A 16,346-nucleotide genomic window follows, 5' to 3' on the forward strand; every position below is an offset into this window, starting at 1 on the left:
GAAACATACCTATCATAAACTCTAAAGAAATGCATTTACTTGTTATACCTAACTGAAAACAAACCATTCATGCTAACCAGTCCTGCAATATGCTTGCTCCTATCTTGTACTCCCCTATTTCAGGTTTCCCAAGAAACATGAAATCTTATTTTAGGTGTTTGCTTGTCATCGAAACATGCAAGCAAGTATTTTCTATTACAGCTTTGAATTTTATTTTTCTAGATAATGTCTCAGGAATCTATGTAAGCAACCCATTCTGAAATTCAGTGTGCCTTTTCTTTCAGTTCTGTTCACAGTAGATGGAAATAGATTATTTTGAGAAATGGGGCTTCATAAAAGTGAGCCTATTGTAGTGAATGATTTCTGTTGATTAGTGTATTTGGAATACAGATATATTTACTTACCTAATATTTATAATTAATTTTATAAATAAATCAATTATTTCCTTGATTTATGGAAGCTTGAAAACATATTTGCTAAAGGCTTCTGTATGTTCATCCTCTATATGTTGTTTTAGAGACAATATTCAAGAAACAATGTTAGTAACTAAACATTACAACAGGCTGGCTGCTAGCCTACTGTGCCCTGCAACAGAAAAACACCAGTATCAAGAACTAAACCAAGATGATAACTTTTCTACCTATATTTCAGTTGTTTGGGAACTACCTTTGTTTCTAGAAATAATCATGCAAGTGGTTCAAGCAGAGCAACACAGTCTCAGTTTGACTTTTCACAGCAACCAGGCTCTGCTTCTCAGTAGAGAGAGACTCCAAAAACATCTACAAGCTTCATCAACAAGCTACAAACATCTGGAGGTTATCTGGAGCCATAAGCTGTGATTCTCTTTGGATGTTTGTGTTTCAACCTTTATTTCCTCCTGATGGCAACACCAAAACACAGTGACCTGCATAATAACACAACTCACAGGTCAGTGAAAATCACTTACAATCCTCCTGAAAAATAGATTGCTCCTATTGCAGAAAATGGTAGTGAATTGCTCAAGGAAGTTGACCTGTGACCATTCTGGCTGAGTATTTCCCAGTTTGTGTGCTCCCAGGTTTTGCTACTTAGGCCATATGATATGTAGAAATATCCCAAACAGCAAACAAACAAAAAAGACAGAGGAACTTCTGCACCTGGTATCAGAGCTCTTTCTAATGAGAGGAAGATCAGAAACCACACTTTTTCCCCAACCACACAACTGGAATTTCTTACATGCAACTATTTTGAATCAGGTCTAGAATATAATTATCTGTTTCATTACAGGAAATTAGAGCTCATGTAAGATCCTACAAATTGACATCCCTAGCCCAGAAAGCAGCTCCATAAGGACAGTAATGATCAAATGATTTTCTGAGATGATAATGTAAGTTCAGAACTGAGGGATCACCTTTAGGTAAAGAGAAGCTTTGGTACTTATTCATTCTAAACCTTAAACACCCAATCAAAGATGCACAAGTGATGCCTTAGAATAAGTAATGGTGCTAAGAAAGAAGATTTAATAAAAAAACCCACAAACAATTACCTGCACAAAATATCCTTAACTGCTGGACAGGAGATATCAGCTGCAAGTGAGTTGTGAAGAGGTCAACAAATGCTCCAGGATAGACAATGAAGATAAAAATCCCAAATCCATTAAATCGTACTTGTTCTCTTAAAAACAAGAAAAGGGAAATGGTATTAAGGCAAACAAACAAAAAAACCTGAGAGATTCTATACAGCGCACTTTTTTTGACAAATAGAACGACTAAAATTTGAATTATAAAACTAATTTATTTTTTTATAATACCAGTAATTTAAAGATAATTAAACTAAAGGATGTTTTCTGCAGTAGCTGCCACTTTTAAGCAGCACATGTTTTCAAGTCTGGTAAAAACATAAAAGATAAGTTCAACTTCTTTTCTGTATCCTGGTAACAATAACATATAAAATACTTTTCAAAAACCACCTAACTTTCATATTAAGGTATATTTATACACTTGGAGTAATTTTTCTTTTAAGTGGAAAAAAATGGTACCCTGTAGGAAGCAGTTTCAAACTCATCTATGTAAAAATATCTGCAAGAAGAAATCGCTTTCCTTTTAAAGAAACCTTTTCAGAGTTCTGGAGATTTTCATTTGTCTGTTTCTCCTAAAACCTTAGCACTCTATGATTCTATTTAAATATATTAGTATCTGACACTATTACACAAGTATTTTTTTTCAGGGGTTTACCAACTACTTTTAAATGGAATTTTTTGGAACAAATATATAAAGGTTTTTTGAAGCTAGGAATTGCATAAGGGACTTAGAGAGGCACGGCACAATCATGTTCCAAGACAAACCAGGCACAGATCAGCTAATCCCATATCTTTACTGAGACAATATACAGGGTCTGACATTCTATTTATACATGTTTCTATTTAATGTGTATACACACCAAAAGAAGACAAAGAATTATACAAAATTATTCAAAATTAAGTCATACACTAATACTGTGGCATTAACTCATCCCATGCTACCAATTAATAACAGGCAATTTAATGCCTATTCATGATTTCATGATGGGTAGAAGATATAGAGGGAAGAAAAAAAAGACTTTTTTAGTACAGGCCTTGACTAAGCTAGGGCTCAAATATTTAAGCTCTTGTAGTTCACAGCTAAAGCTTTCTTGAACCGAATTTGGCAAAAGTGTGTTAGATTTCAGGAAGGCTAAGTGATTTGCCAGAATAATAAAATTTGCCCACAGCACAGCATATTAGTAAAATTGAAACCTTGAGGATTTACAGTAACATCACTATAGACCCAATGTATGCTAGGAGGAAAACAAAAAAGTCAAGCAGAAAACAGCAGCAACAACATTGGCTACCAATGTACATTGGACAAATTAATTTCTCCTCTGGAAATACCTGGGAAACACTTTTTTGACAAAAACATAACCTAAAATTCAAATATTCAAAGCATTTGCCCTAGATCTTGAATAAAGATATCACACCACTAAGATCCAAGAATTATTCTTTCTTTATGCTTAAAAGGAGGTCTGTAGTAACTCCTAACTTCTCTGCAGTCTGCCAGCAACATGTAAGGGAAAAAAAATTTTGTTGCTTCTTCCTGTGACGGGATAATCAAGAGGTTCATCCTCCACAGAAAATTCCGAGTACATTTAAGGAAAAAAAGCTGAAAGACAGAGCAAATGAAACACAGAGTTTCACAAACCATCCCTTTGATTGAGAACTTTTGGGGTTATAAAAAAAGGTAGTATATGGGTTAAAATGCAGTCATGATCCCCTACACTCGTTAGAAGAAAATCAGAGAAACAACCTAAGGCTTCGTGCTCGTGGGACAGATGATTCTGTCCAGGAAAAAAACAGAGGACACCTGAACATCAGTCCCAGTAATCACTGCTTAATTTTCTTATGCTACAGTGACATTTAACAGTAATGAATAACGTTGTCAAAGAACTTTTGTGAAACAATCATCATAGTTAAGAACATTAAAAATAAATATTTGATCAAAACTAATAAATCACTGAGGTTAATGGGGCAAATCACATTTGACCAAGTTATTGCTTTAACCTAGTCATATGCTATTTCACAAGCTATGTTTAAACAAATAAATTAAAAATCTATTTTAAAGTATCATTCTGCAATTGTATGAGTTCTTTTCAAGTGCCACAGGCACAGACATGAAATTGCTGTGTAAAAAACAGGACCACCTAAAAAAAAGTATTATTTTAAAACTGATGCTGTATTTGCAAAGTAGAAGTTCCTTCTAATTCCTGTACAATAGACACTGTATTAAAACTCTATCCTTAGTGTACACCCTTCCAAACTTCAAATCTAAGGAAGCTGTGAATTACAGATTAAGCAGACTCTCTAGATAAAACAAAGCAGAAATAACAACATTCACAGGTAAGTAACTGCTCTGGAATATTTGGCTTTGTTGGCAGAGTAGGAGAAAAAGCAATGTATTACCGAATAGCTGCCACCCCATGGCCGACTTCATGTATCACACCGCTGATGAGGATTGCAGAGAAGAAATAGGTCAGCTGGCTGATGGGCAAATTGACACCAGGCACCTGTTGATGTGGGCATGACAACAAAACAAAACACAGGAGGAAAACAAGAGGTACAAAGACAAATCATTCTGCTTCTAAATTTGCTGTTCTCACTCTGCTTCTTCAGACCCACAACAGAACAGGGGCTGTTGTCATGCAGCATTATCAGTTTGTACCTCTTTTACCAACTTATTCAGTGTATTTTAAAATATATTAAATATATATATTCTTTGTTGAAAGTTAAATAGCTTTCCAGACACAAAAGCCCTCTCCCTGCCCTATTTATTTCCCACAGCTCTGACCAAATGTGTCCTACTCTATATTAAGCTCAAGAAGTTTATAATATTGTACACAGACTTCCACTCAAATGACACAGGCTTGGCACTGTGAGCATTAATTTACAATTTCCGATAGCCAGTCATTACTATTGAAAAGATACATCTTTCAAAATGAAATAATAAAAATTGCATGGCACTTAATATGAACACGAAAAGCTAAAAAATGAATTCACAGTTGAACAGTCAGACTCCTTTCTCTCTCCCTATATAAATCACAAGATTATCCCAGTTTACAGAGTCATTAAAAAAAAGGTAATTTTCATCTATTGTTCAGGTTCTGGTAGTCTACATATGGCAATTTAACCTTAAAAAACCCCCACCTTGAAATGAGTATACTATTTTAATTTACCCAAGACATAATATAGCAGGCCACTCATATTCTTCCTGTTGCTGTGGATTCCCACCACTCTAGGTCCTTCACTGTGCTAGTCATGGGATAACAACTGCTTCCAGACAGACTTCAAAGTGGTCACTAGTCAAAGTATGAGGAACCATCCCCTCCTTCCTCCTGATGGACCTTCACCCTGCTTGGTTCCATCCCCACTCAGTTGCTGGGCTGCAGTGGGATGATAAGGCCACTTCTGCTGCTTGCCCTGGGGCATTTCTTCTGCCAGACCTACAGCTTTTTCCACTTGAGGCAGGTTGCACTCCAGTATGGTCACTATCAGCCAATGTGAACACAACATGAGTTGCAATCCAGTCTCACAAAAGAGATGCTGTGGGCAAAAACTCCTGGCCTGTCTATAAAACTCTATAAAAACCACCCTTGTGGAAACCAAAAGGCTGTGCACCCAACCAGGCAAGTTGGATTCTACCTTTGTTCAGTCCTGCACATTCTTCACTTATATGCATTCACCTACCCATGCAGGAGAACTCTACAAGAGGTTGTTGAGACAATCTAGTTAAACAAAATCGGCCAAATGGATTCACTAATCACCTCACAAATTCTGTCCAGAGTGTGATCATGACCAAGGTATTTATCTTAACTGGCTCACAGTATGAAAGCCAGCTACACTTCAATTGTTAAACATCATGGCTTGTACCAGCATCAGCTGGTGGCACTAAAGCATCACTTCAGTGGTGCTGCCTCTGCAGTGAGAGGACAGAGTTGCCATTTCAATACCACCATGGCTACAGCCTGCTAGAACACAAGCACCAGATGCTTTCAGGCTTTACGTCAAAGAAGCTATTTTAAGATTCACCCAAAACAGAAGCTACCTCTCATGAAGGGTTCTGAAACCAACAGCAGTATTTTGCTAAAAAGCATATATCTTGCGTTTTATGATCTTCTGGGAATGCCTTTAGTAAAAGATCCTTTGCTAGTAACTGATCTGTCTCTTTCCTACTTTCGTCAGTAGGCAACCAATACAAGAAGGGGCAGCTGAAGAAAAACAGCCCAGTTACCTATAGACAGGTATTTTAAAGAAAGTGCATGACTGAACAAAACCAGAAGCATGCAAAAATCTTAGTAAAATACAAGCCAACCTGTTTCTGCCTTTTTCCACAGCCAGAGGCTAAACAGGTTTATGCCACAGGCAAAAATTAAGTTTAAAAAGTGGTTTTTGTTGGTTTTTTTTTTTTTTTAAACTAACTTGCTCTCTTGCAGGCAGTCAAATACAAGTAAACATTTTAAATGAGAAGGTCCTCCTAAGTTGTTTTTTGCCTCTTTGCAACCATGATGATCTTTTTAGTGTCGATTTACACTAGCACATTCCCCTTAGAAAGAATACTGAAACTTGTTAAAGGCAGAATTACTCAACTGTGACCATTCAGAAACAAAAGAATGAGATAAGAAAGGAAGAGAACCACAACCAAACTTAGGAGAAGCAACCTTATCCCCACACATGATATTAAATTATACCTATGTATTAAATTGTTTTCAATGCCAGTCAATCCTTGGTTTGAATGCAGGGATATTGCCAGCAGGCAGTCACTGAGGAAACAAGCCCACATTGAAATTGTGAACATTATCCTGCTTTTCTGCTTTCATTGTACCAATTCACACCAGATAATTCCAAAGGCTCAGCTCTACTTTGGTTGCCTCTATGTTATTTTCTCCAAAGAGCAATATATTGCCAATGACCACTTTACTCTGGTGTCACAGAAGTGGACGGATCCATATAATGATCTCAGAAAATAAAGATGCAAGGGAGGCTTTCCTTACTCCAGAATGTAATAGACACGAATGGTGTGTTGTTTTTATATGGCCTGGGTTTTGGCAGCAGAGGGTGGGGCACAGAGGTGGCTTCTGTGAGAAGCTGCTAAAAGCTTCCACCATGTCCAGCAGAGCCAATCCCTGATGGCTTTGAAGATGGACATGCTGCTGGCCAAGCCTGGGCCAAGTAGAGATGTTGGTTATGCCTCTGTGGTAACATATTTAGGAAGAAAATCAAACCAAAGTGGCATGCAGTTTTTTCTAGCCAGAGAAGAGAAGGAGGTGAGAACATGCGAGGCAAACAACATGGAGACACCAAGATCAGTGGAGAAGGAGGGGGAGGAGGTGCTCCAGGCACCAGAGCCAAGATTCCTCTGCAGGCTGTGGTGAGACCATGGTGGAGCAGCTGTGCCCCTGCAGCCCATGGGGTCCATAGGGGAAGCAGAGATCCACCCACAGCCCATGGGGAGGTGCCCATGCCAGAGGTGGTGGATGCCTGGAAGAGGCTGTGGTCCAGTGGGAGACCCAGTGGAGAGAGGAGGCCCTTGCTTCCAGGCTGGAGCAGCCTGTCCTTGGAGGTCTGCACCCTGCGGAACAGTGGCCCACGCCACACTTCGCTGCAATTTTGGGAGGACTGCTGCTTGTGAGATGGACCCCACTCTGGAGAACTTCAGGAGAACTGTCTCCTGTAGGAGGGACCCCACAGCACAGCAGGGAAAGGACTCCTCTCCCTGAGCAGTGGAAGAAGATCTTGGGTGATGAACTGACTAAAACCTCCCACACCCTGTTCCCTGCGCTGTCAGTGGGAAGGAGGGAGGGTTTGGGGGAAAAAAGTGTCTTTAAGGGCTTATTTTACTTCTCATTTTCCTCCTCTGACTCTGTTAATAATAAATTCACTTTGTACCTCTAAGTTGAGCCTGTTTTGCCCTTGGAGTGTTTCCTCCTGGTCCTCATCTCAACTCAACCTCTTTGTTAAATTTTTTTTATCTCCTCTGATCAGCTGTGGGAGGGGAGAGTGAGTGAGCAGCTGTTGTGGGTGCCTGGTGTTTGGGCAGCATCAAACCATGACACATGATTAGGATAGATCCTGTTGGCATGTAAATTAAAACATTTTCTGTCTCATGCTCAGCTCATGCCCTACAGGATGCACAGACTGCCCACTCCTGTGTGTCCCTGGAGGTAATTCAGGAGCAGGCTGTGGACAGGTGATGGCAGTGGCAGCAGTTCTCTCTCAGGTCTCACTGCCTCCTTTTACCAACACACACTGCACTCTACATATTCACCCTGCTTGTGCAAAACAGACCTAGCCATCCAAAAGCACTGACTTTATGGCACATGCTACATCAGGCTCCCTGCACACATGTAATTTTTTAAGTTTAGCTGCACGCAGTCACTTTAATGTTTACAGGGAGGTCTATTGTGTCTGTAGACAATTCTAAACTTCTGTTCACTAGAATAGCTGAGTACTTATATAGAGTAGCATGGTTGGACACCTCTGCTCTGAGCCATCTGGCAGAAGGCAGTGATCCCATAAGACTTTATGAATTTCTGGAAAATGACAATACATTTTGGCCAGATTATACCCTTGGTATAAAAAAGGTGACTAGGAGTCCTTCCAGGTTAAAACTGTTGTAAGGCAATGTCAGTTCCTCCATTACTGCCTCGTGAAGGGATAAAAAAGACAGTATTTGCAATCTCTCCCATCCTGTGAAATACATTCCATTCTAAAACCATACAATATATTGTCCAGCACCAGAAATCCATAAAACAATTAAATATATTGTTATTAGACTTTAACTAGTACCTCCAGAAACAGCACTTGAAATTTCACATTGCAAATTGAGTCATAGGGCCTTGAAGAGTAAAAGAAAAAAAACCTCCTCACTAATGAATCTTTTTTTCTACTATCACATAAAGCTTTTTGCCCTTCTCTCCTTTTCCACTGCCATTTTGTATTGTATTAAAACAGAACTTGTCTGTTCTTGTCAATTATGGATGAACTGTGCCAACTTTAAGGCGACTGGAGCCTCTACACTGCACAGCTCAGAGGAAGCAAGTTCTTAATTTCATTTTATAGTCTTATACCATAATTTAGGGCTTTTCAAAATTACTATCCAATTCCCACTCCTGAGAATTTTTAATATAAACTCTTCCACATGTCTGCCTTCATTTGCCCTTTTACTATACCCACTCCCATTTTTAAAGCTGATAACAAGCCAGCACATTTTCATGTAGATGAACATCAGGATTTGGGTTATTCTTACATGGGAATATTTAAGTATCCCATACCCCATTAAGAAGCTGCTTTAGATTTGTTCACAGCTCTCAAACAAAGACCTGAGGAGAGGACTCACCACAACCTGCAGCATACGATCATTCTGGGCTCTTGGAGCCTCGGTGAGCATCTGGGTCAGTGTTTGCAGCAAGGTCTTTCCGAGCAGAATGACAGAGCCAAACATGGCAAGTATTCCAAACACCATTCCTATGCTGAACCTACACAGAGAAGCAACAGCTCAACAATGAACAGCCACAAGAAAAAAGGATAGAATCTGTGGATATGTAACTGCTTTATAGCACAACACAGAACACAAAACACAGGGCAAAACTTACCTGAAGCTACTAGAACTCATATCTCAACAGACCAGTACAAAAATTTAGCTAAAAGAAACTAATAACAATAATATACAGAAATAACACTAATAACATATATTCTCCCTGTTTAATAAATGTCTTACTTCCAAACCACATCCTGATCGATTTTCAAATACTTTTATTCAGTTACCTAATACACGTAAATTGCCTTTATGAATATATAAACATAACAATGTACAATTGACCATGTTGCACCACACCATCACATATATAGAGACCTGGATCAAATGATGGGGCAGCTTATGTATATATATATATATATAATATATATATATATATACATATATAATATATATGTATATAATATATAAGCTTATTCAGTGAATTTTCCATCTTTCTCACAAATATGAAGTGCTAAAGAACAATAAATGAGACTGAATCTTTTTTAAAGAACCAAAAAGTACAACTGCAAGACCAATTACTTAAACTACATTGCTCTTCTCACCAATTTATTTTTCATTAAAATCAGTGTTGAAAATAATTTTGATTCACATCACTCCACCTAGTGACAAATATTTATTCAGCATTATTATTATTCTTATTTTACACTGTCCTATACTTGAAGGATGTGATAACTTTTTTTAATAACTAAAACACTTCACTACCAGTTCTTCTTCCTCTCACAAAAGCGTAACTGTTCTCTTATCAGCCTTAATGGAGCTCACTGGGAATTAGTAGATTTATTTTAAGCAACATGTACTTGTAATGTTAATTAAAGAGACTAGTGGAAACATCATACTGTAATAAATTATACACATTAAAAATTGTAATTGATATAGAGCTATTTCAGACTGATTATTACAAAATCATTACATAGAGGAACCAATATGAAGCAGACCTCTCTTTATTACTATCTCACCGAGGGTAGCAATACAGGAAATTAAAAGAAATTCAAACCTTACTCATTTTATATTTTCAGAAGAGATACAAAGTAATTCTAGGAAGGCAACCCAGTAATAGTTTTCTAAACCAGTCCAGGAGCACCCATACTAAACCACCCTGCTTCTCTACCCATTCCCAGCACTGTGCATCCTTAGTAGGGAAAGGTGAAGGAAGATAGAAGAGTGAGCAAGGTGATTCTGAGCAGGTATTGCTGCTGAATGTGTGGACAGTGATTGACTACAGGCACGCAACTGTCTCTGAATACTTTGTAAACTCTGGTGATTGGGAGAGCTAAGTGTACAGCTAAGTGTTGGAAGTGATCTAGGATCCAAGACACTGCTTTCAGACCTACTTCTGTGTGCAGTATTGCATGTAATAGCTGTACTCGAAGAACTATGCTTAGTTGAAACCACAGGTAAAAACAGTTTAAAGTTTTCTAGTTTTATAGTATCTCAGTATGGAACCTGAATTACAACTACGTATTTTTTAGCAGACGGAAGACTTATAATGGCACAGTACAATTAGAGCAATCAAATTGGTTTTATCATTAGCCTATTAAAATAACCATGTCTATCCACAGCCCTTCTAATGCTGGAAGGCAGCGGTGTGGTTCAGTTGTTGACTCTGTATTTGACAGAAGGAAAAAGCTGCTGAATTTATACCATAAGTAGAGAAATCTGGGTTTCCATCTGCCCCAGCTGTAGAACTGGCGGTTGAAGAGAGCTGTTTGCCACCGCAGGTGAAAGGGAGAGACGCTCAAGCCATACGTCACCAGCCAGTCCTCGTATGATGCCTTCAGAGAGTTGGAGGACTGCAAAAGAATGGAACACCAGCTTGATCAAAACACTCTAGGAAGATTTTGTAACGTGACCAAGCAGTAAATGCGATCTGTTTATATAAACACAGATGTATAACTTCAGGTAAATGCCCTACACGTTATTTACATTTTTACATATAGGCAGGTGTGACATATAATATGAAAAAGTTATGCCACTGTTTTGATGTCATTTACAACAATTGTAGGCTCGTGAAAGATATTGGGTATCCAGACTTATTTGACAAACAAGATATTACACCATCTTTCCCAGTGTTAAATCACTTTCAGTACTTCTACTGTCTGGTTGGAAGGCTACAGACTGTTGATGGTATTCTTTCAACATGCAATTATATTCCAATAAACATTTTAAAAACTGCAATAATGAAAAGTGCTTCCTTTGTCTTCAGCTGAAAAAATTCCTAATACAGGTGAGATATGGCTCAGTATTGCAGATACGTGTTAGTAAGGACAAAAACGAGGTCTCTTTTTCAAACACAAAGAGTATGCCTAAAGAGTATGCCTAAATATCTGATAATGCTAACAAAAAGCCTCAAGGAATTTGAAATTATCAAGCTGTTTTGCAATAGCAAGTTCACTATGGTAATTTCCCAGCATTTCAAGATACTTCTAGTAGTCCAAAAGATTTCTCTTGATGAGTAATGTGACCTACAAACTACATGATAAATACTTGTCTGCAACATTATCTTGTACTATAGACCAATAGACACAGTTTTTGAAATTGCTGACCTTACAATATATGGCACCTGAATTCTCAATAGGCTTTAGTCACCTGCTTCATGGAAGCTTCTCTCAGAAACCCAGATGAAGAAGGAATGCTTTCCTTGGAGGTGAAAGAGGAGCTCAGAGCTCAGCAAAAGCACACATGAGCCTTGAGCCTTCTGAAATCAGGTAGTTCCCAAGGCAGGAGTGTCTCTGACAAAACCCAGACAAGTCTTTGGAGCTGTCTGAACTGGAGCATTGTTCCCAAGGTTCCCTACAAGCAGCAGCACCTACTGAAGACATCTGGAATGCATAGTTCACAACAGGCTCCCTTCTCCCCCACAAGGAACTTCACAAGTTTCTGGCTGTTGTCTGTGGTTCTTTGAACAAATTTAGAACTTGCAATTCTTTGCATTCCTCCTGCCCAGCACCACAATGATGGTGGAGGTTGAGGATCTCATATTGCACAAATGTATTAACAGCTTTTCTTGTTTTGTCAAATTAATTAAAACTTGAACACTAGAAGTTTATTTTAAGTAACAAATTTCCTCAGATGTGAGACCCATTGACTTGAGTCGTTGCTCATGTAGCACCTATTAAACCCTTTATCCTTTCTGCCCATATATTTTTGTGTCATTTCCTGCTTCATTGCCTTACTGATTGCAGCTACATTTTTGTTCCATCAGCTGAGGGCACCAACAGAAATTTTCACTGTAATGCATTCCCATCAACACCACTCACTCTCCAGGACACCATTAAGTTTAGTGTCCACAATCAGATCTGTTTTTCCTAATTTTAACAGTAGAGATCACAAAGATGATTAGACTTGTACACAATTAGTGGTACATAAGCCAAGGAAACAAAAAAAAAACCTCCTCACATAATCTACCAGATAATTAAGAACAAAAATACATGTTATTAATATACCTCTGATATGAGAAACTATCTTTTGGAAATTTAAAAAAACACATTGTACTAATTCACACAGTCAAAAAACCCTCAAAACCACCCTAATACACGATTCTAATAGATTTAATCGGATACATTTACTTGGCACTTGAAAATGTGTTCTTTTTATCACATGCAAACCCCACTTTTTTCCCTAGAAATGCCACAAATTTATCCCTTTGAATTAAAACAACATCATGGCCCCACTGCACTAGCAAGACATAAATAAGTATGAAGTTTTCCATAAGAAATATAGAATTATTGACCATACAGTTGTCAAATATGGAAAAGAAAGGTACCAAATATTTTCCTTTTCTATTTTCTTCACAAGCTTGTAAATGGTATCCATGTTCCCTAAATGACTGCAATCCTCTGCAAAAGATATTAAAAAGCTCTTTGCAAACTTTTGCTCCTTCTGTCCTGATCTCAGTGGGATCACATTATACACATTTCCTCATGTCCTAGTATGCCTCATTTCAAGCTGCCTTCACACAGGTCTTGGCTCTGCATCTTTGAGATCTAAGTGATCTTTATTATATTAGTTTTACTATAAAAGCAACACCTATGTTTTTATGCAAGCCTTAGAGATACTGGACATCTGCTAAATACCTGAGGAGCTCCATAAATATCTGCCAGCAAGCTGGAGTCTTTAGCATTCTTCTGTGCTGACAAAATCTGTTCAAGAGCTCTGAATCATTTTGGCTTCCTGACCTTAAAAGCTGAGAGCCAACCTTGACTGAATGTGTCTAATGCATCCTTTATTTCTCACAGCAGAAGGAGGGACAACCTTCTACCTTTTACTCACACCTGATCCTTCAGGCAGAATGAAATGTGATGACTTAGGATGCTGGGGAGAAGGAATTCAGGGGTCTGTCTACGTGATTCCCTTTCACAGAATCCAAACTTCAATGAAAACGTTGGTGTCAGTGGTACAATGAGGAGCAACAAGAGGGACTTAACATTCCAAATCCCACCTTGATTTGGCATAGCTTCAGTTTGCTAACACTTACGTACCTTTTAATGCAATTCTAGCAATATGATAATATGTGAATTTATCTGGGCAAAAATACATTTATACAGTTATCCTTTCTACATTGTACTCTAAGAGTCAGACTGCCAAATAAAATATTTAAAATCTGAACAAAACCAGTAAGGGAACAAACTGAACAAAAGACATTGAACACTGAACATGTTTACATAATAAACAATAACTGCAAGTTACAGTACACATCCTTCTCTTGCCAAAAATATCAACAGAATCATGCATGGAAAAGTGCTCCTACTATTATTTTTCACTCATGCTCTGTACATCCTCTTGGTGTAATTACACCAGAAGTGATATGAGGTTTAAACAGGACTGCCTTTTGCTATGGTTGTTAGCAGCCTTGGGTTGTCACTGTAGTAGGAGACTTACAGTACCAGCAGACAAACAAGCAACCTGAATTTCCTAATTCTATCAAACTGGTAATTTAATCCAAACTCTATTTTGACTGTAGTACTCATAGTGAAACCTACCATTGAGATGTACAACATGAGATCTACCAGTAAATTCACCGAAATTCAACAGCTCCCATATAATTCCTGATGATTAATAACCTTGGTCAATTTTCAGTTAGAAGATCAAAGTTAAAATTTAACTCCTGGACTCTCTTGTTTGCTGTAGAATTCCAGGCATTCCCCCTTCTTTTTCAACATAAATCAGGCACTAAGAAGGCTCCAGCATAGGGCTTTTTCCCTCCCTTGCTGCTGCAAGACATGCAGTGGCTCTCCTAACTTACAAAAGAGAATGATTTTATGGTTTAATGCAGAAAGAGATCTTCAGAACCTCAGAGATGCAAATGGTCTCAGCATCGTGGCACAACAGGTCTGGTACCTGAGCTCAGTTCTTGCCTCATAGCCTAATATTCTTCACCAGACACACAGTTGCTGCCAAAAGAGAAGGAGCCTCTTGGCTGACCTTCCTGCTGTGTCTCACTGCAGTCAGGAGCATGTTCTTCTGGTACCTGGCCAATCTTCTGTTTCAAAACAATGCCTTTTTTTTTTTTTCAAATACTTAATATAGACTTGCTGCAAGAAAGTTTGAGAAGTCTTCAGGTAAATTACTGTATTTTTTATTCTTATTATGTACAGACTAGTATTTTGCAATTAACAGCTCTCATCATTTACAGAGCAACATTTGCTCTCCAATTAGCTGCAGGGGGAGACACTTTTCCAAGTTTTCTCAGCATCTGAATTCTCTTGTATTTCTTCTGATATTTTACAAAATGAACATTTTGTACTTTCATATCACTAAGCCTTATCTGCCTTGGCAGAAACAGATGCAGCTCCTGGATTATAACATTAAGAATTACACATCAAACCTTTCATTTCGTTTTCCCTCATAATTAACTAGCATACAGCCTACTTTGCAAGAATTCTTTGCAATTTCAGTCATGTCTCAGAAATCGTACCTCTGAATCTTAAAAAAAACCACCAACAACCCCACACCACTTAATCAAACTCGTGCAATGCACAGATGCATCCCAGATATAACAAATGGTGTCTTTTCTTCTCAAACCTGCCCCTCACATCAGGAGGAAAAGGAGTCCTTCAATACTTTCTGAGTATTGAAGTTTATTTCTTTTAGAAAGTATTTGTATGGAGTTCTGTCTCAGCTTATCGTTTTTTAGTACAATTGAAGACATTGAAAAGGAATAAATACGCATTAATATTTACATTTCTTAGAAAACTCATTATAAGCACACACTCTACACAGCAAGCTTACAAGACTGTCCTTTAGTTTTTTTTTAATATGATAATAGTTAAACTCCAGGTAGCACATTAACATGCCACGGAACTGCTCAAGCAGCAGATGAAAAGCTGTCTCCCTTAACTTCCCGTCGCTTTGCTGCTGTCCCTCAGCCCTCAGCCCGCGCACTGCCGCAGGCGTTCTGAGCGCAGCCGGGGCGGGAGCGAACCGGAGCTGCCTGGGCCGGCGGGCCCGGCTGCGGGAAGGGACGGGAGGCTCGTGTGGGGCAGGGATCCCTCAGCAGCGGGACAGGGCGGCGGGGCACGGCGGCGGGGCAGAGCGGCGGGGCAGGGCGGCGGGGCAGGGCGGCGGGGCAGGGCGGCGGGGCAGGGCGGCGGGGCAGGGCAGCGGGGCACGGCAGCGGGGCACAGCAGCAGGGGCACGGCAGCGGGGCACAGCAGCAGGCCCGGGCACGGCAGCGGGGCACAGCAGCAGGGCACGGCAGCAGGCCCGGGCACGGCGGCCGCTCCGCCAGCCTGGCCAGGGAGCGCGGCCCCGAGCCGCCCGGGGCTCCGCGGGTGGGGAACGGGGCTGCGCTGCCTCCTCCCGGCCTCGTCCGGCTCTGCGCCCCCGGCCCTCACCTTGAGCAGCGTGTCCGCCAGGTACACGGCGCACCACCCGCCCAGCACGGTCACCACCACCGGCACCGGGATCATCGCGGGCCGCGCCGCGCCTCAGCGGGGCAGCCCGGAACCCAACCCGCCCGGAACCTTTCTCTAGCCGGCTCTACTGCCCGGGCGGACGCTTCCGGGCAGCGCGTCGAGCGCGGGCAGGTGGCGGCGTGACGTCACGGCCCGGGGCGTGGGGCAGCGTGAGGGGTCGATAGGGCGGGGCGCGTGCGCAGTAGGGGGCAGGAGGGGAGAGGGGCGGGGCCGGTGGGCGGGGGCGGGCTGAGGGGCGGGGCCGGGCTGAGGGGCGGGGCCGGGCTGAGGGCGGGAGCGGGCTGAGGGGCGGGGCCGGGCTGAGGGGCGGGGCCGGGCTGAGGGCGGGAGCGGGCTGAGGGCGGGAGCG

The 16,346-nt window shown here is 40.5% G+C and overlaps 1 protein-coding gene across 2 annotated transcripts in view; it reads right to left on the reverse strand.

The window, feature by feature from the left end:
* Positions 1 to 16,130, reverse strand: part of MBTPS2 (membrane bound transcription factor peptidase, site 2) — a 39,773-nt gene extending 23,643 nt beyond the window's left edge. Inside the window, exons 1-5 of one of the 2 annotated variants that reach the window (XR_014849730.1) lie at positions 15,917 to 16,130; positions 10,725 to 10,873; positions 8,883 to 9,021; positions 3,953 to 4,056; positions 1,526 to 1,653 (exon numbers count right to left, since the gene is read on the reverse strand). Coding sequence is in view for 1 of the 2 variants with exons in the window: in XM_085050658.1 (XP_084906784.1) it covers positions 1,526 to 1,653; positions 3,953 to 4,056; positions 8,883 to 9,021; positions 10,725 to 10,873; positions 15,917 to 15,991 (595 nt within the window). In the remaining variant the exon portion in view is untranslated. The remainder of the gene's footprint in view (positions 1 to 1,525; positions 1,654 to 3,952; positions 4,057 to 8,882; positions 9,022 to 10,724; positions 10,874 to 15,916) is intronic. The other variant, XM_085050658.1, reaches the window with a different exon arrangement.
* Between the last annotated feature and the right edge of the window lie 216 nt (positions 16,131 to 16,346).

This window comes from Lichenostomus cassidix, chromosome 1 (assembly GCF_008360975.1).
Source record: "Lichenostomus cassidix isolate B80296 chromosome 1, HeHo_3.0, whole genome shotgun sequence".
NCBI lineage: Eukaryota > Metazoa > Chordata > Aves > Passeriformes > Meliphagidae > Lichenostomus > Lichenostomus cassidix.